Source organism: Mytilus trossulus, chromosome 7 (assembly GCF_036588685.1).
Source record: "Mytilus trossulus isolate FHL-02 chromosome 7, PNRI_Mtr1.1.1.hap1, whole genome shotgun sequence".
NCBI classification, from domain to species: Eukaryota; Metazoa; Mollusca; class Bivalvia; order Mytilida; family Mytilidae; genus Mytilus; species Mytilus trossulus.
Genome location: NC_086379.1, coordinates 11774534 through 11795849, shown reverse-complemented (window position 1 = coordinate 11795849; position 21316 = coordinate 11774534). Strand labels below are relative to the sequence as shown.

Here is a 21316-nt window from a genome sequence, read left to right as displayed (position 1 = left end):
ACCAGGAGCTTTTAATTTATCGCCTAATTATGTTTGGTTTCTATCTTATCTCCACCAACTCCGTTTTTCCCATCATAGATAACAAGTATCGAAAGTGAATCACATGAAAGAATGATATCAAAGAATATTACGTCAATATTTTGACAGATTTATTAAATATCATATTGGGGTTTTGTAAGTTTATTATTATTTAAGTAGCACACTTTTTAACACTCTGTTAATTTAGGATTAATAGGTAACAATTACCTACTTACTTAGAAATCAAATATATAGTTCAAGTGTAAGGCTTCAAAGATTAATTTTTCGCTTAATTTGAGATTCAAACTTATAATTCAAGACTACAGCAGTGTTGCAATTGTAATGCTTTTTACTTCTACCAAACTAAACAAGAGTGCACACACTGAAATTTCTTGCATGTTTTACTTATCATGCATTAATTTGCATTTTTAGGTTGAAAGTTTGTAACATGAAGGTCAATTTTAATTACAAGTACAAATGTATAAGATTATCTTAAAACATTGTCAATATTCTATGGAAAAGAGGTTAAGGTCTGCAGAACCATACTTAAGAGAGACATGTACACCTTTAATACAATCATTCCATACACCAAATATAGCGGTCCTATTGCTATTAGTACCCAAGAAACAGATCACAAAATATTGACATTGACCAATGAATAGTGAAAATGAGGTCACAATTCTATGAACTCTATATGTACATGTACAAAGTACAATCATTCAGTACACCAAATATAACGTAAGGGTACCCAAATTGCACCGAGTACCCAAATTGCACCTATTTAGAAAAAAATAGCAACACAAATTTTACAAGATTTCCTTGAGACTAAACAATTTGTATTTTTATGATTTGATACTATGCACGTCTTTCAACATAGGTAAACATATTTAGATATACACAAAACGTTCATAGTTTTTATCAACAGATGGACTGTTTACTGAAAAAGCAAAATGTACGAAAACGTCACCATGCGACGTCATCAAAACGTCATCTTTTTAAAATTAGCAAATACAATACATTATAAGTATCCATTTCGTAAAATATGAAAAGTAAGCATGGACAAATATCCAATTGTTCAAAATATTTGAAGAAATTAAACAAAAGCCCGGTTATTAGACTTTTGACGATGTGAAGTTAAGCATGGATGCAATTTGGGTACTCCTCATTACAGAATCATGGATAGTTTGGAGGTTGATTCAAACCCATTTTTCAATGACTCAATATGGATTAAAATTTAAGGTATACCTATACAATCAAGAAGGATAGGGCTACAAAATAAACACAGTATGGACATTTTTTTCTTGATCATAAAAAAACGTCGGTGAAAAAACTGTCAAAATAGGTGCAATTTGAATACCGTCACGTTAGACTACCAATTGCTTATAGTATTTGAGATATGGACTTGAACATAAAAACTAGATTTTTTTCACTAATCAATGAAATGAGGTCATGGTCAAGTGAAAACTCTCTGACAAACATGAAGGCTTTCTTTTAGGTAAGCATATAGGTACATGTATACCAAATATAGTTAACATAACTTCACTTTAATAAGAAATTAGCATTAAACTTTTTTTTTCTGATTTCAAGAAGTCATTGAACAAAATTACAACAGACAGCAAGGCCTAAATTAATATATTGTTTGTTTCCCCAATCCCGACCCTGCCAAGCAAGGTGTGGGTAGGTAGGTATGGAAATAATTTTATTTTTTCCCAAATGCCTGAATAGTATCATAGTATTGAACGATGCTGAAAGCCTGAAAATCTGAAATCAATAAAATAATTTTCAACATTAAATAGTTTTGACAATAAAATTTTATGAGTAGCACCCTTTTTGCAGGGTCGGTCGGGATTGGGGAAACAAACAAGATTTTATTTTAGGCCCAACCTCATAACATTATAAAGGCTCTTATATACAAAGTATGAAGCATCCAGTTCTTCTTCCTTCTGAAATATTCAGTGGAATATAAATCTGTAAGACACTTCTAGACCAATTTCTGTTAATGCACTACATGTTTTATATAGGAAAACAGGAAAAATACCAATTTAATGCTAGAAAATATCTAATATTTTTCTAAACTTTGTAACTCAGTTTTTCAAGTTTTCCAGAAACATGTTCTGAACACAAATAAAACTTTCAATTGCTTTCATCTTTAATTTGTGAAATAAGAAAAAAAATATCTTCATTTTGCAGAGGGTGTGGTTCAAAAGGAAATTATCAACAGATTTTTCATCCTAAACATAATTAATTCTTGATTGCCTAATAATTAGTAGCATTGTTTTTGGTGCAAATATAACATAAAAGTAAATCATCAATTTATAAACTGATTAATTCTAAAAATAAAGTTTGATACAAAATAACTCTTCCAAAATCATCAAGAAATTTCCTCTATTTTACAATTACATAAAAAGCTGTTGGACAATATCAATCAGAAAATAACCCAAAATAACTCAATAAGAAAATGTAATAATTGTAAGAAGGATAAAGTAGGAGTAACCAAATATAGGACAGTACAACAGAATAAATTGACCACTAAACCCAACTCCTCCAATAGTTAAACATCATTGACCAACAAAATTCATGGTATGGACAATTGGAGGTCATCACATGGTCTTCAATGATGGACAAGTCAACACATTATACCTAGCTTTATGTAATTGTATAAAGTTCTTAGAGTCAATAATTCAATCTTATAACACATATTGTAATACAACCAATTTTTTTCAAACAAAAATTGTCAGCTTTTGAGATTAAATATAGAAAGAAAATTGGTTAAGAGTGTAAAAGGATTATTACAGATTGCATTTCATATACATTTCTATAACACATGTCGATGCAACACTCTTGAACAGATTATTTAGCACTTTTAATTAATCTTAATCTTAATCTTAATATTTATATATTTATAACATTTAGAAATCAGACTTATTTTATGAACTCAAATAGTAATTCCCAATGAATGTATGCACCAATAAAAATTTGGGTCAACTGTACTTGATATAAAATAAGGAGATTGTACTGGTTTGATTGCAAATGAAACAACTTTATATCTACCATTGATACAAGAAAGTGAATGTAATCATCATACAGCCTTCAACAATGAGAAAAAGTTACTTTAGAAAACATAAACAAATGATGAGGATATAGATTTTTTTTCTTTAACTTTCAGAAAATTATTTCTATGACAATATCTTTAGACAAATGACCATGAGTGACAGCCAACCTAGATTGTTGAGCAATTTTTTGTGTTCTGGCATTTTTAGTATTGTAGTATGATTATTAATAAGGACCATATACAGTTCTGAATGGTAAAAGTGATAATCATCAATATTGAACTGACCTCCATTTTGTCATCTGAGTAACAATCAATGTATTTAAATTGGAAAAGGTTTGGTTGAATTGTTCATGAGTAAATACATGGACACTGTTTTGCAGCCACCTTCAAGCCAATTTTCACTTTCACCGTCATGGTTCAATATAACAAGAACTATAACTCCTTAATGGTAAAAAAGCTTAGTTTGATCTGTGAGTTATGAGTAAATGCATGGACAATGTTTGAGAGCATATTACAAACTTGACAAGACGCTCATTCTGTTAATATTTTTTTGTTTTTATTTTCTAACTTCTAATTTTCACCTTGAGAGGTTTATTTTTAATGATGGTAAACGAAATATGGAATGAGGGAGCTGCTGTTGATAATTGACATGGAATATATATATTGGATTGTTCTGATTTGTTCAAGATCAATCTTTTTAATATAGAGTATCATTTATCTAGAACTACCACAATTTAGCCTGGTAAAATCTTGTCATGCAATTTTAAGAACTAAATCTATTTCAATGACGTTTTCACAACTCTTTTATTGCATTTTTATGTAATTCCATTAAATTTAAGACCGATTAGATAGATTGAAAAGTTTTCAAAGTATTAAACTGATTGTGTTTTCTGATTTACTTTTTTGTAATGGTTTCACTGGGACATAAAAATCTAAGTTCTGAGTTAATGCTGTTTGACATGAGAATGGTGTATCATCAGAAGCAAAACACAACTAACACAGGTCCATTTAATGAGAAGCAAAAGAAAACAAAACATGTTATGGTTTCTGAATAGTTTTAATAGCCAATTAAAAACTTAATTAATTTGAAATCTGTGTCACTGAGAGCCACAGTTAAATTAACTGTCTGATATCAGATTAAAATACAGCTTTGATGTTCAAGCTTTGCTTACAAGGATCTCTGACATCACTGTCTTACTTTTTGTTCTAGTAATTATCCCATCAGCCAATGAAACTTCTGCCTTCAAAATTTTGAAGGTGTGTTTTGCTGGACAAAACCAGAGAATCCCCAAAGGTCTATAAAAAAGAACAGAGTGTTTCCAGATCATTGAAAGCAATTAGCTTGGACACAAGATCTTTATTTTAAGTAGATTGCATTGAGGACTTATTTAATCTAATGGTATTAAAAGGTGGTACCTAACACTACAGGGAGATAACTCTGTAAAGTAAGCTCAACGTTTTAATGACTTTGTGTTGTAAAAGTAATATAAAGCATCTCAATGATCAAATTGGTGTTTGTCAAACTGCTATATAACCAGTGTAATTTTTCTGACAAAACGGTTGGTTAAAAAAATTTGAAATTTTTATAGTTTTGTTAAATGGTCAAAGTAAATATTTTGACAAAATTTTATGAAAATTAAACAAGCCAAATTAATTTAAGTGAAAGTGTTGGGTACCACCTTAAATAGACCCTTGTCAATCATTCAAGACTTATTGTGAGTCAAGATAAATCTTTGGGTTTTATTTCTTGGGTTGCTGTCTCTTTGATTCAGTATATTCATTACCTCTCTGATTATTCATAACAGATGCAAATTAGGACAAAACCTTCACATTATTACAGAAAATCAATACACATTCCAATGCAGATTGATACAAAATTGTTTACAGTTGAGTTGCAAAAAGAATAAGCCACAATCTACCATGATGATAGTTCACCAAGTATATATTACTGGCACTAAATTGAAGCAACATGTAAAACAACTTTTATAGCAGTTACATTAGCAAAAGCATCACATCAAAGATTAGAAGGAATACACTTTTTGAATTCAATTAAACCACATTTAGATCAAGTAAGATTAATAAAGATATTGTTTTACATCATAAATGTTACAATTCTATAAGCTTTGCACCAGGTTTTTTAATATTATCTGTCCATCTTAATGTTCATTAACAAACTCATTAAACCTTTCAAATCACATCAGTTAATAAGAGTTCTCAATTTGATCAAGGAGGCTTCATTTAGAACAAAACTTTCATTGGTTTTATGAAGAGGCTCCATTCAAAACAAACATATCTTGGTTTGATCTAAATCATGCATAGAGATATATAAGAAGATGTGATATGAGTGCCAATGAGACAACTCTCCACCCAAGTCACAATATGTAAAAGTGAACCATTATAGGGCAACTAAATAAGTAGTCTTCAACAAGGAGCCTTGACTCACACTGAACAGCAAGCTTAGTAAAGGGCCCCAAAAAAATGATTAGTGTAAAACCATTAAAATGGGAAAACCAATGGGCAGCATGTTTTTGTAATATATATAACAACATATATATAGGTATTGTTGATTTAAGCTAGTTCAAAAATTTGCTGTTCCAGTTGAAATTTACATCCATTTTGAAAAATTGTGAAGGATCATTATCTTTTATGACTTTGTTGCAGCAAAAACACGAATCAATAGATACATATTTGAGAACTAACTTTTTTTTTTAAAAGTCTAGGACAATTCTGTTGTCAGAGAAAAAAGTAAAAACACAAAGAAAACTGAACGCTGAAGAAAATTCAAATCAGAAAGTCCCTAATGATTCCTACTTCCTGAAGTTTAAATTGGCCTGATTGGATTGGGCTGATTGAATTTTCAAAGTGTTCTATTCTATTAGTCTAAATCTAAGACATGATGTTATCCAATAGCCATCATTCACAGGATGCTTTACATAGTCTTAAGATACTAATTTGAAAGCTAACAATTAAACAAACAGTGGTACCATGTCAAGCCTAAGTAAAAGACAAGATATTGAATTGTTTAAAATATCTTTTTTTCTAGTTCCATTGGCTTTTTGGTTTAAGGCTATCAAATGTTTAATTCAATTAAAAAAGAAATTGACCACAAACTGAACCTTTATGTTGAGGACACTCAGGCATTAAGACTGTAGGTAATGTAGGATAAGTATGTCTCATTTATGCGACTTTATTCCTAAACAAGAAAATAAAGGATTCAGCTATTAAAAAAAAAAAAAGTTCTGGTTTACTGCTGTGTATGTCATCATATGCAGAATTAAATGACAAATTATATTGTTATATACTTGATCAAAGCATTATAATGATCATTCTATTACCATCATTGCGACAAGATCACCATCACACAGAATGTACGATAAACTTTTTAATCTACAGGCCCAAAGATGAATTTTATGAAAATATTAGTTATATTCTATTGGCTTGTAGAGATGATTTTTGCAGGCTCTATAACAGCAATTTAACATGCTTGAGCTGGTGGGCCTGAGGGTAAGCGAAGACTGATGGCCAAGCAGTACTATAGCCTGGCTGTGTGCAAAACAACTCTGCCACTTTGATTTTCATGCGCAGTGCAGATTTAGTATGATTTCATAACAACTTTTGCAACAAATGAAAACAGCCATATATCCAAGGTATGTCAGGTATTTACAAATTAGTTACAGTAACGTGTGGTTCCATCAAAATCAGTTTAAGCAAAAATGTTGGTTTATGTTAGTCAAGTCAAAATTGGAAACCTTCTATGATCAAACTGCATCTGTTACAGTCGAGTAAATAATTAGTTGCCAAAAATATCAAATCATAAGACACGAAAATCCAAAATTTACAATTCCAGTACAGAATTTTCTTTTTACATGAATTACAATAACAAATATTATCTCTAACATGTTTAATATGTGTTTATTTCTCTGAGCATGACAACAACACCAGATAGAAAAAAAAATAGCTAGAACATGTAGAACATTATTGCAGACTTCTTAGAAAGGCTATTATTTTTAAACACCTGAAGACATGAATGACAGGTTGATTAGCAATGTAATGACTTTGGTCAGTTCTTATGGGCTATTTTCCAGTAAGATAACAAGAAACTGTCTGCAACATCGTTCAACATTTCTAATTCACATTTCTTCCATATCTACTTCTAGAAATAAAAGAAAATGATTGCAACAGAAAATATTTCCAGATAGTAACAAATTCAAAACATGTTATAATGAATTGTTTCACATTTGTTTTACATTTTATTGATAACAGAAGCATTTGCTTCATATCTTCATAATATTAGCATCCATGGGCATCTTTACAACTCTCATAGATACATTCAAAGGGGGATAACACAGATACAAAAAGTATGCCAAAATTATCAAATTTCAAGGTTAATTCAAAAAGGTGGATCAGACAATAAAAACTGACAAAATCATATGTTAATAAAATGGAAAAAAAAATGAGTGAAAAACAAGTCATATTGCTGACAAAACTAGCAGTACATTGGCCTATAAAAACAATCCTTGTGTACCACTGTGGTTCTGGCTATATTCACCTAACAGATACGTTCAAAGGGAGATAACACAGATACAACTTCAACACTACAGTAGTTTATCAATTTATGAATGAATAGTAAAGCAGTCCTAGGAAACAACACAGAGGCGGATTAGTGGGGGGAGAGCCCAGGGGGCCTGGGCCCCCCTTTTTGGGAAAAAAATTGGTTGCTTATATAGGGAATCACAGAAGCGTGACTGAAGCGGGCCCCCTCTTAGGCAGTCAGTGGGCCCCAACTTATGAATATTTCTGAATCCGCCACTGCAACATAACAATTATGTATGCAGTAAAAAGCCCTCTCAACTAAGAAGCTTGTATTCAGACATTGTTCAGTGTCCAAGTTTTCATGTTTGTAACATAGTTACTTCATGATTTCTTTTCATAAAAGCAAAATTGAAAATTTGAATACCAATTTGTATGGGTATAGGGAAATTGTTTTTCATAGACATTTTGATTTAGTGGTTTTATCAAAGTCTCCATATATGCCAACAGAAATTATGTACTTTGTTGAACTTTTAAATTCATAGTTATAAACCTTTATACACGAAATCCACAAAAACTGATATCTTATAGTCTTTCAAATAATAATGAATTCAGTCAGTACCTAAATATGCGTTCTGTGGTTTCAGATAAAGCATTGTTTACTTTAAAATTGAGAATGGAAATTTGGAATGTGTCAAAGAGAAAACAACCTCACCAAAGAGCAAAAAACAGCCATCAGGCAACCAATGGGTCTTCAACACAACAAGAAAATCACATCACAGAGGAGTTGTTCAGTGATAATGGACGTCATACTAAACTCCCAAACATATAAATGAACTAAAATTTGTATACTATTAATACTAAACATTGCATAGACTTCTGACCAATTCAGAACAATTATCTTTTAAGATCATTTAAACTGAGAAAAAAAACTATTGTACAAAGAATCATTGCCAAATCAAACACTTCTTCAGAAGTCAAAAGGTTCTGTTGTTAAATGTTGTGTAGATCATTTGGGTATTTACAAGAAGGTGATTAAATAACAATATTTGTGTCAAGGGTGTTTTAAACCTTATACAAATATATACATTGTTATTTATTTTTTGAAATGTTAAAATATCTAATTACATTAGTATAATTAAAATCCAATAAACCGTTTTTAAATTATTATGCTACAATGTGACACTAAACTTTTGGTAATTTAAAAGTACTTGATAGTTTTTACATGACTGTTAGAACAATTATAAATAGGACATTTTTTATTTCTACTGTGCCACATTTGTATCAGTATTTGGAACAATAGCAGCTCTTTGAGTGTCTCTTCTTTAAGGCATTTACAGACTGACACCCAAAGCAAGGAGCACCGTAGCCTAATTATATTATTAACTGAGGTCTGCTAACTGCTTAAATTTCTCCACTCTTTTCTTGTTTTTCTCCTCATTATCCAGTTTCTTAGCACTTCCTCTGTCATATCAATAAATTTTGAAGTTACAAATTGAACATTAAAAAGTAAAAAATGCAGTATCGTAAAGTTTCTGTTCTTGTTAGAAAATAAGACCATACTCTTGTATCAAGAATTTATTCTGTGGTGTGATGCATGGTCTGCTAAAATACAGTTCTGGATTTTTCATAAGGCTCTGTAAAGAGGCTGTCAAAAAGACAGCAAACTATAATCGTATTCCTGTTTATCAATGACCTTTATAACCAAATAAGGGCCATAACTCCCAAAAAATCAATATTGAAAAGTGTGAAACTGTTGACCTTTTTTTCTTTATCAAAAAAAATCCAGCATAATTTTTTTAAAGAGAATTGAATCAATAGTTCTCAAGCTATCAACAGAATATGGGTAAATTTAGGACCATCAACTCCTGATATCATTTTTATCAAACTTGACCACCTTTCGGTTATCAGTAACAACATATTAAACTTTGTAAAACATTTGTTAAAATTTTCTAGTTATTGCACGCAAACAGCTGTTGCTAACTGCCCACCCAAATGCCTGCTGTACCATTACTTGATAAACGAACTGACTTCAGAAAACCAGGTCAATATAAGCATTGTCCTTTGCTTTTCTTTTTTAGATCTACATGGTTTTGTATTATCCCCTAATTGATACAGTTTATCCTTTCTATTCTAATTAAAACTTTAGGCAGTATGTCTCAAATGGGATGGGTAGTAATTCAAGATCATTGTTTCCTATAAACATACTATCCTTCCCAACATCTTAGAGTAGATCAAAGCATAGACATTTTACAGCAGACAATATATATTGACTGATTATAGTGGACATTGTATAGCTATTTTGTTCACATTCGTATAAAGACGACCTTGTGAAATCAATAGTTTATTATTATCCTGTCTTCTGTTTTGTATTTTACACAAACACTAAAGTTAAGTCATATCAATTTTATTACTTCAATAACATTCAAGAACTATATATGACTGGTATATTAAAATTAAAGGAAAGGTTTCTCATAGACGGCTGTCGTGTTTTAAATGTCTCTCTTATATGAATGTTTTTATTCAAATGAATGTTTTTATACATTGAAAAAGGTAATAAAAATTGATGTCTTCATTTCTCAACAGTATGTCTTATAACCTAAAAGAACCATGACATAATGAGGTCTTACGAAATAAAGCCTTCTTTATCCTTTTTGTCTGAAATAATCATACATTCCAACAGTGTGTCGATAATAATCTTGATTATATCATAAGCTCATAAAAAGTGTTTATAAGTCTAAGAAGTTGGCAAGAATGACAATGTTTTATATAAAATATTACTGAACTGAAGGATTTCTGAGTTTGATAAGGAAAAAGGGGGGCATTAAATAAATATAAACTAGCAAAAAAATAAAGCTAACTTAAATTAATGAATTTGGGGGCTTTATAATAAGGCCAGGAAATCAGCCATTTTTAAAAGGCCACTTTCCCAACCCAGGAGAAAGTGTTCTGACCCCCTGACTCCCCTTTGGATCTGTTACTGATATAAATGAACACATGAACATATGTATTAATCAAAAATATTTCACAACCTTAAAAATAAATCAACAGATGCATTGCATACATTTGCATTAAAGCTGTCTGAGAAAAGAGAAAATAATTCTGAGACCATACCTTCCCTATTTTGTAACATTACAAGTTTCCACTAAGTTAATCATGTTAAAGAAAGATCAATTATCAGCAAAATTTAAACACAAGTCCGAAATTTCGAAAATATTTCTAGACAAGTTGCAGAATCAATGCCTTTGTATGTAAATTGCATTTAAATCAAATGCATGCATATTATCTTCACAAACAAAATGCAATAATTTTCTACGTCAGACAGAAAAATTGATCTGTGCACTTAAAATTCCAATTTCCAAAGCCATCAAACAATTAACATATTTATTTACAAACTATTGATTCAATAAAAGGGTGAAGTACCATAGTCACCTTAAACCCCATTTCTATAAGAAGTAAACACATATATCAACTGTCTATTAACTCGTCTTTATTAAAGCTGGCAATGTTACTACAACAGACGCTGAGAGTATTTGATCTTTACAATCATTAACAATAAGATGAGATACATGTCTGGTAACGAGAAAACTACTATTCTCTGATTAATCTATAGCACGTCTATTCTGAAGGGTCGAGTAGCTCATAAAAGATTTGATGGAATGTTCAGGACTCCTGTGTCGTCACATTTTTATACATAACCGCGTTGTAACGCTAAATCTAAGACAGTAGATATTTCTTGAAGAACTGATGCCAGAACAGGTTTTTGTTTCGTAGACCATGATAATTTGGTTTGATAGTGTCAAAACCAGAAGTTTTATTTTGAAACGAACAAAATCTTAAAATTTCTGTTAAAAATCCATAAATTTTTAAGAATGTATAAGAGACAATTGGTTTTTACCATTTTCAGAACTGTTAATTCCACAAGTTTAAAATTGATTGAATATTTAGAATATAACGGGTTTATTCTTTTCAAGAACTATGAATTGCCACCTGATTTCCATGAAAAAATTGCCTAAATCCCAATTGATCCCCAGCTAGAAAAGGCTGGTCAGACATGATGGCAGAGCAATATCCGCCTACATTTCTTTTTCAAGCATTTTTTTTAACATTCTCAAACATCTAATCGTACTGTCCTTCTCTTCCTATAGTGCCCTAAGGCCTGTGACAAGATTTCATTCTCCTTAAAATTATATAAATGCTTAAACCTTTTGTAGGTTTATGTTACCCTTCTCTCTACATGTAACCCTTACTCACTTCCCGACCATGCAAGACCCTTATAGGTAGTCAAGGTCGTTAAAACCTACCTTGTCGTACATGTAACCCTTAATAACTGCACTAAAAGACAAATGTTCATCTTCCTTTCAGCAGATTACCTTGTACATACAAAAAATAATGTACATTTACATTAAATAGCAAAAAACATAAGATGTAACATTATTGCCAAAGAGACAACTATCTCATGTCTCTATGAGATATGACGTAGAAGTGAGAAAGTTGTTCACCAAAAGTACATTTGGTACAATAATACACTAACTTACCATATCTAGTAATGTCTGTGACCCTAGAAAACATTTTCCTCTAAATGTACCAGATGTTTTATCCTACTTTTACTTTTTTTCCTCATTTTTCATATGAAACATGTTTTTAATATATGGATTTTCTCTGGGTTTTTTTCTATAAATAGGTAGATTTTCTTTTCAAAAGATTTGTGTATATTGAAAATTTAATTAGCATCATTGAATGTAGATGGTTGAAAGTTAAATGCATAAGGTAATAGAAATATTTAATCCATTTGACTATAAAAATCACATATAATACATGGACAGCCAAATAATATTAAAGAGACAGGTATAAATTATCCCGATGTACGTAGCACTGGTGAGGAGATAGATATTTATTATTGTGGAATGCTTCAGCAACTGTACAGAAAAAGTATTGCAATATCCTTTTTCAGTCAGAGATTGCTCTGACGTATGGCCTATTTAGGACTTGTTAGGCCTAAAAAAAAGGTCATCAGACTTTAGATTCATCAATCAGAGCTATCGCGTACGATATCTTAATGTGTATATATATACCAAATAAAAAAGTCTACAGACTTATATTTTAATTAAAAAACTTTAAATAAAAAATAATTCATTACCAGTACTTTTTATGATCAAATTTTAAGGATATTGGTTGCTGATTTTTTTGACTGTGTATACTGATTAATTCCAGATCTTGAGTTCATAATAGAGCTAAAATGATGGTTCACTTAACATTCTGTCCAATGGACAATATCTTACTGATCCACACAAAATCTAACTTGAAAATCAGTCATTATTTAATTTCAAAATTCAAAAATATCATTGCTAATTGAGTTCTGTAAAAATTTTATTCTACTTTATTGGTTCAATAAGTCTTTGTTTGTTTTAACTTATGTCTAAAATCTCCTGGGATTTTTGTCTTCAATCTTCAGGTATGTAAGCTTCACTCACTCTTATCTTTCTATTCTAACTTATCAATAAATATTCTTCTCTTACATTTATCAGATATTACAATCTACTGATATATAAACCTGATATAGTATAAATACCAATGGTTTATTTTGTTTTAAATGAAAACCAAAGAAGAAATGAATACAGAGAATATAAGTAATTGCTTTAATCATGAAGATTACAAGTAAAAAACTGTGAGAAAAGAAGTACTGTTAGTCACAAACAACTTTCATAAGTCAAAATGTCAAACCATATGTGTAAACATTTACAGAATAAGATTATTTTTCTCAATAAGATTCAAATTGTCAAATTTTCATCTTCAATTTTACAATTTTTTTTATTCTTCTTCCATATTTGTTTTGCTGACCCAGCATTTTTTCCTGGTCTCTTAGCAAATTGATTTGGTTAAAAATAGTGAACATGTAGTGCCTAAATATTCTGCAACTTGATTTTATATAACCAAAGGGTTACTAATAGTCCCCCTCTCTCTATTAAATTTTTACTATAAACATGATAAAGAAGAATGGTTGATACAGGGTCGCTTTTTCAGGAATAATGTTACAGTTGCAAGAATGATTGAAATTCAAAGCTTCTTTTGAGTGTACAGGAAAACACATTTAATTGGTCAACAGTTTATTGATCCTGCTCTAACTATTTCTTATTACAGAAATCCAATGAAATATTTCCGCTATTATTCAATTATCTGGGAAGTCATATATATTGTAGAGTATATACCAGTAGAAATTTGAACTAATTTTCCTGAACTGCCAATACTTTAAGAGATCTGTACATTGTGTCTATTATATTTCATCTTCGCTAGCCAAGGGTTACAATCCACTCCCGCCTTCTCTTCACCCTTGGCTGATTGAGCCAGATTTTGTGAAGAGAGAGCGGAAGTGGATCGTAACCCTTGGCTATATATTATAGCGAAGATGATTATATTTAGGTTCCTTGTTGAAAGGTTACTCAGTCCTGTATTTACAGCACAACACAGAAATGAGCCACAAACAAGTCTTTACAGATAAGACATAATTAATTTAGGTAACATTTACATTAAAAGACCTAGTTTAAGTCAACATCATTTGTGCAAATGCATTTAAATGGAGTTTGTGAAACATATTGTCTCGAGATATTTTTAAACTACCCTCAGTATACAAAGATGAAGATACTTCCTGAATCAAATTGAAATCATATGTATTGAAAAATGTCTAATATTTTCAGAATTCAGCATTATATCTTCATGCATGTTCTTAACAAAACATGATATATTTATTTAAAGTACATCAGTCATGTTTTATACAGGTACAATCTATGAAATAACAATAAATACTGTAAAATGTAGAAAATATAAAATATTGATGGTTTGAGGCACACCTGCAGAGAATAAATATACATACACAGAGCATTACCCCTACACCAAAAATAAACTTATGCAGAACCTAATTATTGTGATTACCTATATGCTTGCATGTAATAAAATAACAAAAGGCAAAATATACAATTTTGTCCTATCCCCCCCAAAAAAAAATCAATCATGAGTTAAGAAAGTGAATAGTTTCCTCAAACTTGAAATCAGATTGTTGAAAAAAAAAGAAAAAAAAAAATCATAGTTTTCATTTGAATTAAAGATACAGGATCTCATAACTTTAACATATATGCATGATATGTAAACAAATGTTCTTTGTCCTCATTTATTCATATTTTATTCAAATCTCATGGGTTTTTCTCTTAAAGGTATGTACGCTTTTACTCACTCTTATCTTTCTATTCCAACTGATCAATAAATATTCATCCCTTATATTTATATCTACTGATATATAAACAATGTACCAATGGTTTATTTTGTAAATGAAAACCAAAGGAGATACGAATACATGGAATATAACTTATTGCTTTAATCTTGAGTACAAAACTGTGTGAAAAGTCACAAACAACCTTCATAATTCAAATGTCAAATCATAGGTGTAAAAATTGACAGGAATGATGTCTTATACATGCATGACATGTATTAATAATTTTCAAGTAGTCAAATTTTAAATCTTCAATTTGACATACTCTTCTTCCATTTTTTGCTGACCGAGCACTTTTTACATGGTCTCTAACAACAAACTTTGGTTAAAAATAGTGAACATGTAGTGCCTAAATATTCTGCATCTTGATTTTACTAATAGTCCCCCGCTCTCTATAAAAATGTCCTATAAACATGATAAAGAAGATTGATTGATATAGGGTCACATTCAGGAATAATGTTACAGTTGCAAGAATGATTGAAATTCAAAGCTTCTTTGAGTGTACAGGAAAACCCATTTAATTTGTCAACAGCTTATTGATCTCGCTCTAACTATTTCTTATTACAGAAATCCAATGAAAAATTTCCACTATTATTCAATTATCTGGGAAGTCATATATTGTAAAGTATATACCAGTAGAAATTTAAACTAATTTTCCTGAACTGCCAATACTTTAAGAGATCTGTACCTTGTGTCTAATATATTTCATCTTCGCTAGCCAAGGGTTACAATCCACTCCCGCCTTCTCTTCACCCTTGGCTGATTGAGCCAGATTTTGTGAAGAGAGAGCGGAAGTGGATCGTAACCCTTGGCTATATATTATAGCGAAGATGATTATATTTAGGTTCCTTGTTGAAAGGTTACTCAGTCCTGTATTTACAGCACAACACAGAAATGAGCCACAAACAAGTCTTTACAGATAAGACATAATTAATTTAGGTAACATTTACATTAAAAGACCTAGTTTAAGTCAACATCATTTGTGCAAATGCATTTAAATGGAGTTTGTGAAACATATTGTCTCGAGATATTTTTAAACTACCCTCAGTATACAAAGATGAAGATACTTCCTGAATCAAATTGAAATCATATGTATTGAAAAATGTCTAATATTTTCAGAATTCAGCATTATATCTTCATGCATGTTCTTAACAAAACATGATATATTTATTTAAAGTACATCAGTCATGTTTTATACAGGTACAATCTATGAAATAACAATAAATACTGTAAAATGTAGAAAATATAAAATATTGATGGTTTGAGGCACACCTGCAGAGAATAAATATACATACACAGAGCATTACCCCTACACCAAAAATAAACTTATGCAGAACCTAATTATTGTGATTACCTATATGCTTGCATGTAATAAAATAACAAAAGGCAAAATATACAATTTTGTCCTATCCCCCCCAAAAAAAAATCAATCATGAGTTAAGAAAGTGAATAGTTTCCTCAAACTTGAAATCAGATTGTTGAAAAAAAAAGAAAAAAAAATTTCATAGTTTTCATTTGAATTAAAGATACAGGATCTCATAACTTTAACATATATGCATGATATGTAAACAAATGTTCTTTGTCCTCATTTATTCATATTTTATTCAAATCTCATGGGTTTTTCTCTTAAAGGTATGTACGCTTTTACTCACTCTTATCTTTCTATTCCAACTGATCAATAAATATTCATCCCTTATATTTATATCTACTGATATATAAACAATGTACCAATGGTTTATTTTGTAAATGAAAACCAAAGGAGATACGAATACATGGAATATAACTTATTGCTTTAATCTTGAGTACAAAACTGTGTGAAAAGTCACAAACAACCTTCATAATTCAAATGTCAAATCATAGGTGTAAAAATTGACAGGAATGATGTCTTATACATGCATGACATGTATTAATAATTTTCAAGTAGTCAAATTTTAAATCTTCAATTTGACATACTCTTCTTCCATTTTTTGCTGACCGAGCACTTTTTACATGGTCTCTAACAACAAACTTTGGTTAAAAATAGTGAACATGTAGTGCCTAAATATTCTGCATCTTGATTTTACTAATAGTCCCCCGCTCTCTATAAAAATGTCCTATAAACATGATAAAGAAGATTGATTGATATAGGGTCACATTCAGGAATAATGTTACAGTTGCAAGAATGATTGAAATTCAAAGCTTCTTTGAGTGTACAGGAAAACCCATTTAATTGGTCAACAGCTTATTGATCTCGCTCTAACTATTTCTTATTACAGAAATCCAATGAAAAATTTCCACTATTATTCAATTATCTGGGAAGTCATATATTGTAAAGTATATACCAGTAGAAATTTAAACTAATTTTCCTGAACTGCCAATACTTTAAGAGATCTGTACCTTGTGTCTATTATATTTCATCTTCGTTAGCCAAGGGTTACAATCCACTCCCGCCTTCTCTTCACCCTTGGCTGATTGAGCCAGATTTTGTGAAGAGAGAGCGGAAGTGGATCGTAACCCTTGGCTATATATTATAGCGAAGATGATTATATTTAGGTTCCTTGTTGAAAGGTTACTCAGTCCTGTATTTACAGCACAACACAGAAATGAGCCACAAACAAGTCTTTACAGATAAGACATAATTAATTTAGGTAACATTTACATTAAAAGACCTAGTTTAAGTCAACATCATTTGTGCAAATGCATTTAAATGGAGTTTGTGAAACATATTGTCTCGAGATATTTTTAAACTACCCTCAGTATACAAAGATGAAGATACTTCCTGAATCAAATTGAAATCATATGTATTGAAAAATGTCTAATATTTTCAGAATTCAGCATTATATCTTCATGCATGTTCTTAACAAAACATGATATATTTATTTAAAGTACATCAGTCATGTTTTATACAGGTACAATCTATGAAATAACAATAAATACTGTAAAATGTAGAAAATATAAAATATTGATGGTTTGAGGCACACCTGCAGAGAATAAATATACATACACAGAGCATTACCCCTACACCAAAAATAAACTTATGCAGAACCTAATTATTGTGATTACCTATATGCTTGCATGTAATAAAATAACAAAAGGCAAAATATACAATTTTGTCCTATCCCCCCCAAAAAAAAATCAATCATGAGTTAAGAAAGTGAATAGTTTCCTCAAACTTGAAATCAGATTGTTGAAAAAAAAAAAAAAAAATTCATAGTTTTCATTTGAATTAAAGATACAGGATCTCATAACTTGAACATATATGCATGATATGTAAACAAATGTTCTTTGTCCTCATTTATTCATATTTTATTCAAATCAATGGCAGGTAAACATTAGCCCATTTATTAAATTATGTTTTATTGAAACAACACTTTCTATTGCCATGATTGCAGATGATCTGTAAGAAATTGTTTACTTAAATGTTTTTAAATGCAAATACTAAGGTATTTTCCTGCATATTTTGTATTTTGCATAGACATATAGTGTTAAGAGAAGATTAAGGGCATGTCCAAGTTTATGGCATATAAAATTGAGAATATTGATAACCTGATGTTCAATGGTTATCACTCATTTTTTTATATAGATTATCATAAGACAGTTAATGTTTTTCTTGTTCGAATGGTTTTACACTAATGCAGCTTGCTGTTGGGTGCAAGCCAAGGCTCCATGTTGTAGACTGACTTTGACTTTACTGGTTTTCTTTTACAAATTGTGACTTGGATTGGGATTTGTATCATTGGCACTCATACCATATGTACATCTTCTTACTTCTATAACTTCAACAAAAGATAAACATATGAATGTCCAAACCAAATTTCAAGCTCTTATTCAGGGACGTATTGGATTGCCAAACAAAATTGTCATAGTATGTCAATATGATTTTTTAGCATAAAATCATAAAAAAAATTGTAGTGATATATAATCTGTTTTAGGAAATTACAAATTCATTTCAATAATTCTGGATCCACCTAGTACTTCAGTTCTAGCTCTCTATTAATTGGCCCAATATATTATGACTAAATTTATAGAGAACACCAGAGGGTTCTCAGCAACATCAACATCAAACTCGGCACACTTACTATATGTCATTTATGTATAGGGGTTGTTATATTACAGCCTCTGATTTTCTTGTAGATACATTTGTATGCAAGTAAGTGGTCTTTATGTGTTTAATAGCAGAGACCGACTGTATATCCAGGCTAGAATATGCTACACTTGTCAATAACTTTGGAACAAAACATTATACATCTTTTCATTTGATGGTCAAAATTGGAATTTCAAAACTTTCAGATTTCATACAACCAAATTAACAACAAAGCAGACTAAACATGAACACTCATTCTGGCATAGCTGTCCAACTTTCAAACATCAAGGAGTGGAATTTTTCACTTTGGAAGAGTTTCTATATCATCGGCATATGTACAACCATTAATTGTGTCAATAGAGGTTACAAAACAAGATAACTTAAATCGGGTGCACATTATAAGCCTTATATGAAAGTTCAAAGATATTGAAATCAAAATGTCAGGAATGTGGGCAACATGAAAACATCAACCTAATTCATTGCAATTTTGACAACAATTTTTGGGTAACACATGTTCGGATAAATGCTACAGATGTTAGATAAACTGGCAAAAATCAACACAAGTATAGGTAATTTATCCAATGTTTAAATACATGAAATATGAACATATATATTGTTAGCCCCTGACGTCCAACGACTGCTTTGCCATTTGGGGTCTTGGACGCGAACCCAGCTTGTCTGGCAAAACAGCGGTGGTCAGAGATTTTTTTCAGACTAATACATTGTCTGTTCACTGTTGCCATGTTTAGACTAAAGTTTTTATTTCAAAGTACATCTATTAAATGTATAAGGCATGTGGACATATCATTCACAATTGTGGACTCAAGCTTCTGCAACAGTTTGGTTAGTTAAAGACCGGTTGTATAATTAGCAGATTAATTCTTATTTCTAATGAAAACAAAATTGGTAACGCGGACGTCGCAGAAGACACCCTGGTATGTTTTGTTTTGATAAATGGGAAATGTCACAAGAAAACTTACCTTGTCAAGCTTATCAAAGTAGTCTCGGAGGAATATAATTGGGTTATCTGGATGGCTAACACACAATTGTACAATACAATCTTTCAAAACTTGTTGTATATTATGCTTTTGCACGTAATTCTCGCATTCTTTGAGACTCTGCTCTTCAGAGTAATTGGCAGCCATTTCTCCGTGTAGTTTTTCCGAAATGTGGTTGTAACGGTACCAACGATTGGCTAACTTTAAAAGGCGAAGACCGGGTTGGCGGTTCATTGGTAACACTATGTCAGTAGTTAATTTGCTTTTTAACGAGATTTATCCAATACATTTTAAATATTGAAAACTTGATACAAAATGTACAGTTTGATTCTTGAGCATATCATTGTTTTCTAAAGAGAACTACTAGGTTGTTTACATCTGCTTCTATGCATACATTAGACGAATGTCAAGTTTTTATTCAAGTTTTTTTCTTCTTCTTCTTCTTCTGATATATATATCAGACACTAACTTTCCATTGTTATATAATGCATTTATAGAATCAAAGAAATTGTACGAGTCAAAGAAACCATCATGGTATATGTCATCTGAAAAACTTCTTTCACTGATTAATAATTATCAAATATCCTCAGACATGGCTAAACCAATCGACAACAGAAAACTAAGAATTGCCATGTTAAAAGATTGGGAAAAGAATCTCAAAACTCACTCAGAAGGAAAACTTTGCACATATGTTACGTTTAAAGCAAATTTTGGTTGTGAAAAATATCTTGATATTGTTAAAAAATTTGAAGATAGACGTAGTCTAACAAGATTTCGCATATCTGCTCACCATTTACTTATAGAGAGAGGTAGATATAGTAATACTCCCCGACACAATAGAATATGTAAGAGATGTTGTAGTAATGAGGTCGAAGATGAAACACATTTTCTTTTTAACTGTGATAGTTTATCAGATCAAAGGAAAGACATGATAACAATGATAAATAATTGCTGCAAGAATTTTCAATATCTTGACCCTAAACAAAAACTGATATGGTTAATGAATAATGAAGATGAGAATTTATTATCAGAATTATGCATGTTCATTAAGAAATATGAAAAGTTTTAATGGGATTTATTTCCCTCTACTACTTGTAATTTGAACTTTATATTTTCTCCATAGTGAGTTCTAGAGCACCGTCCCTTGGTGAATATTGTCCAGTAGCAATGTTAACCCTTGCTATTGTGCATTAGTCATGAGGAGAATCACTATTGGAGTAATCTCGTGTATCTGTAGCTAGTTCTGAAGGATCCCCCCTTGATGACCTTTGCATTGTTGTGATGAAGTCCCTCACTACTGTGCACTGGTCATGAGGAGAACTACTGCAGATTGAGATACTATATTCCCGGTTCTATTTTTGCTAATTTTTAGTTTTTACGTATTTTAAAAT

General features: G+C 30.8%; 1 protein-coding gene across 1 annotated transcript in view; it reads right to left on the bottom strand.

The window, feature by feature from the left end:
• The window catches only part of LOC134724639 (cAMP-dependent protein kinase regulatory subunit-like), a 96396-nt gene extending 76280 nt beyond the window's left edge, over positions 1-20116 (bottom strand). Inside the window, exon 1 of the mRNA XM_063587784.1 lies at positions 19908-20116. Within this exon, the coding sequence (XP_063443854.1) occupies positions 19908-20072 (165 nt within the window). The 5' untranslated portion in view covers positions 20073-20116. The remainder of the gene's footprint in view (positions 1-19907) is intronic.
• Between the last annotated feature and the right edge of the window lie 1200 nt (positions 20117-21316).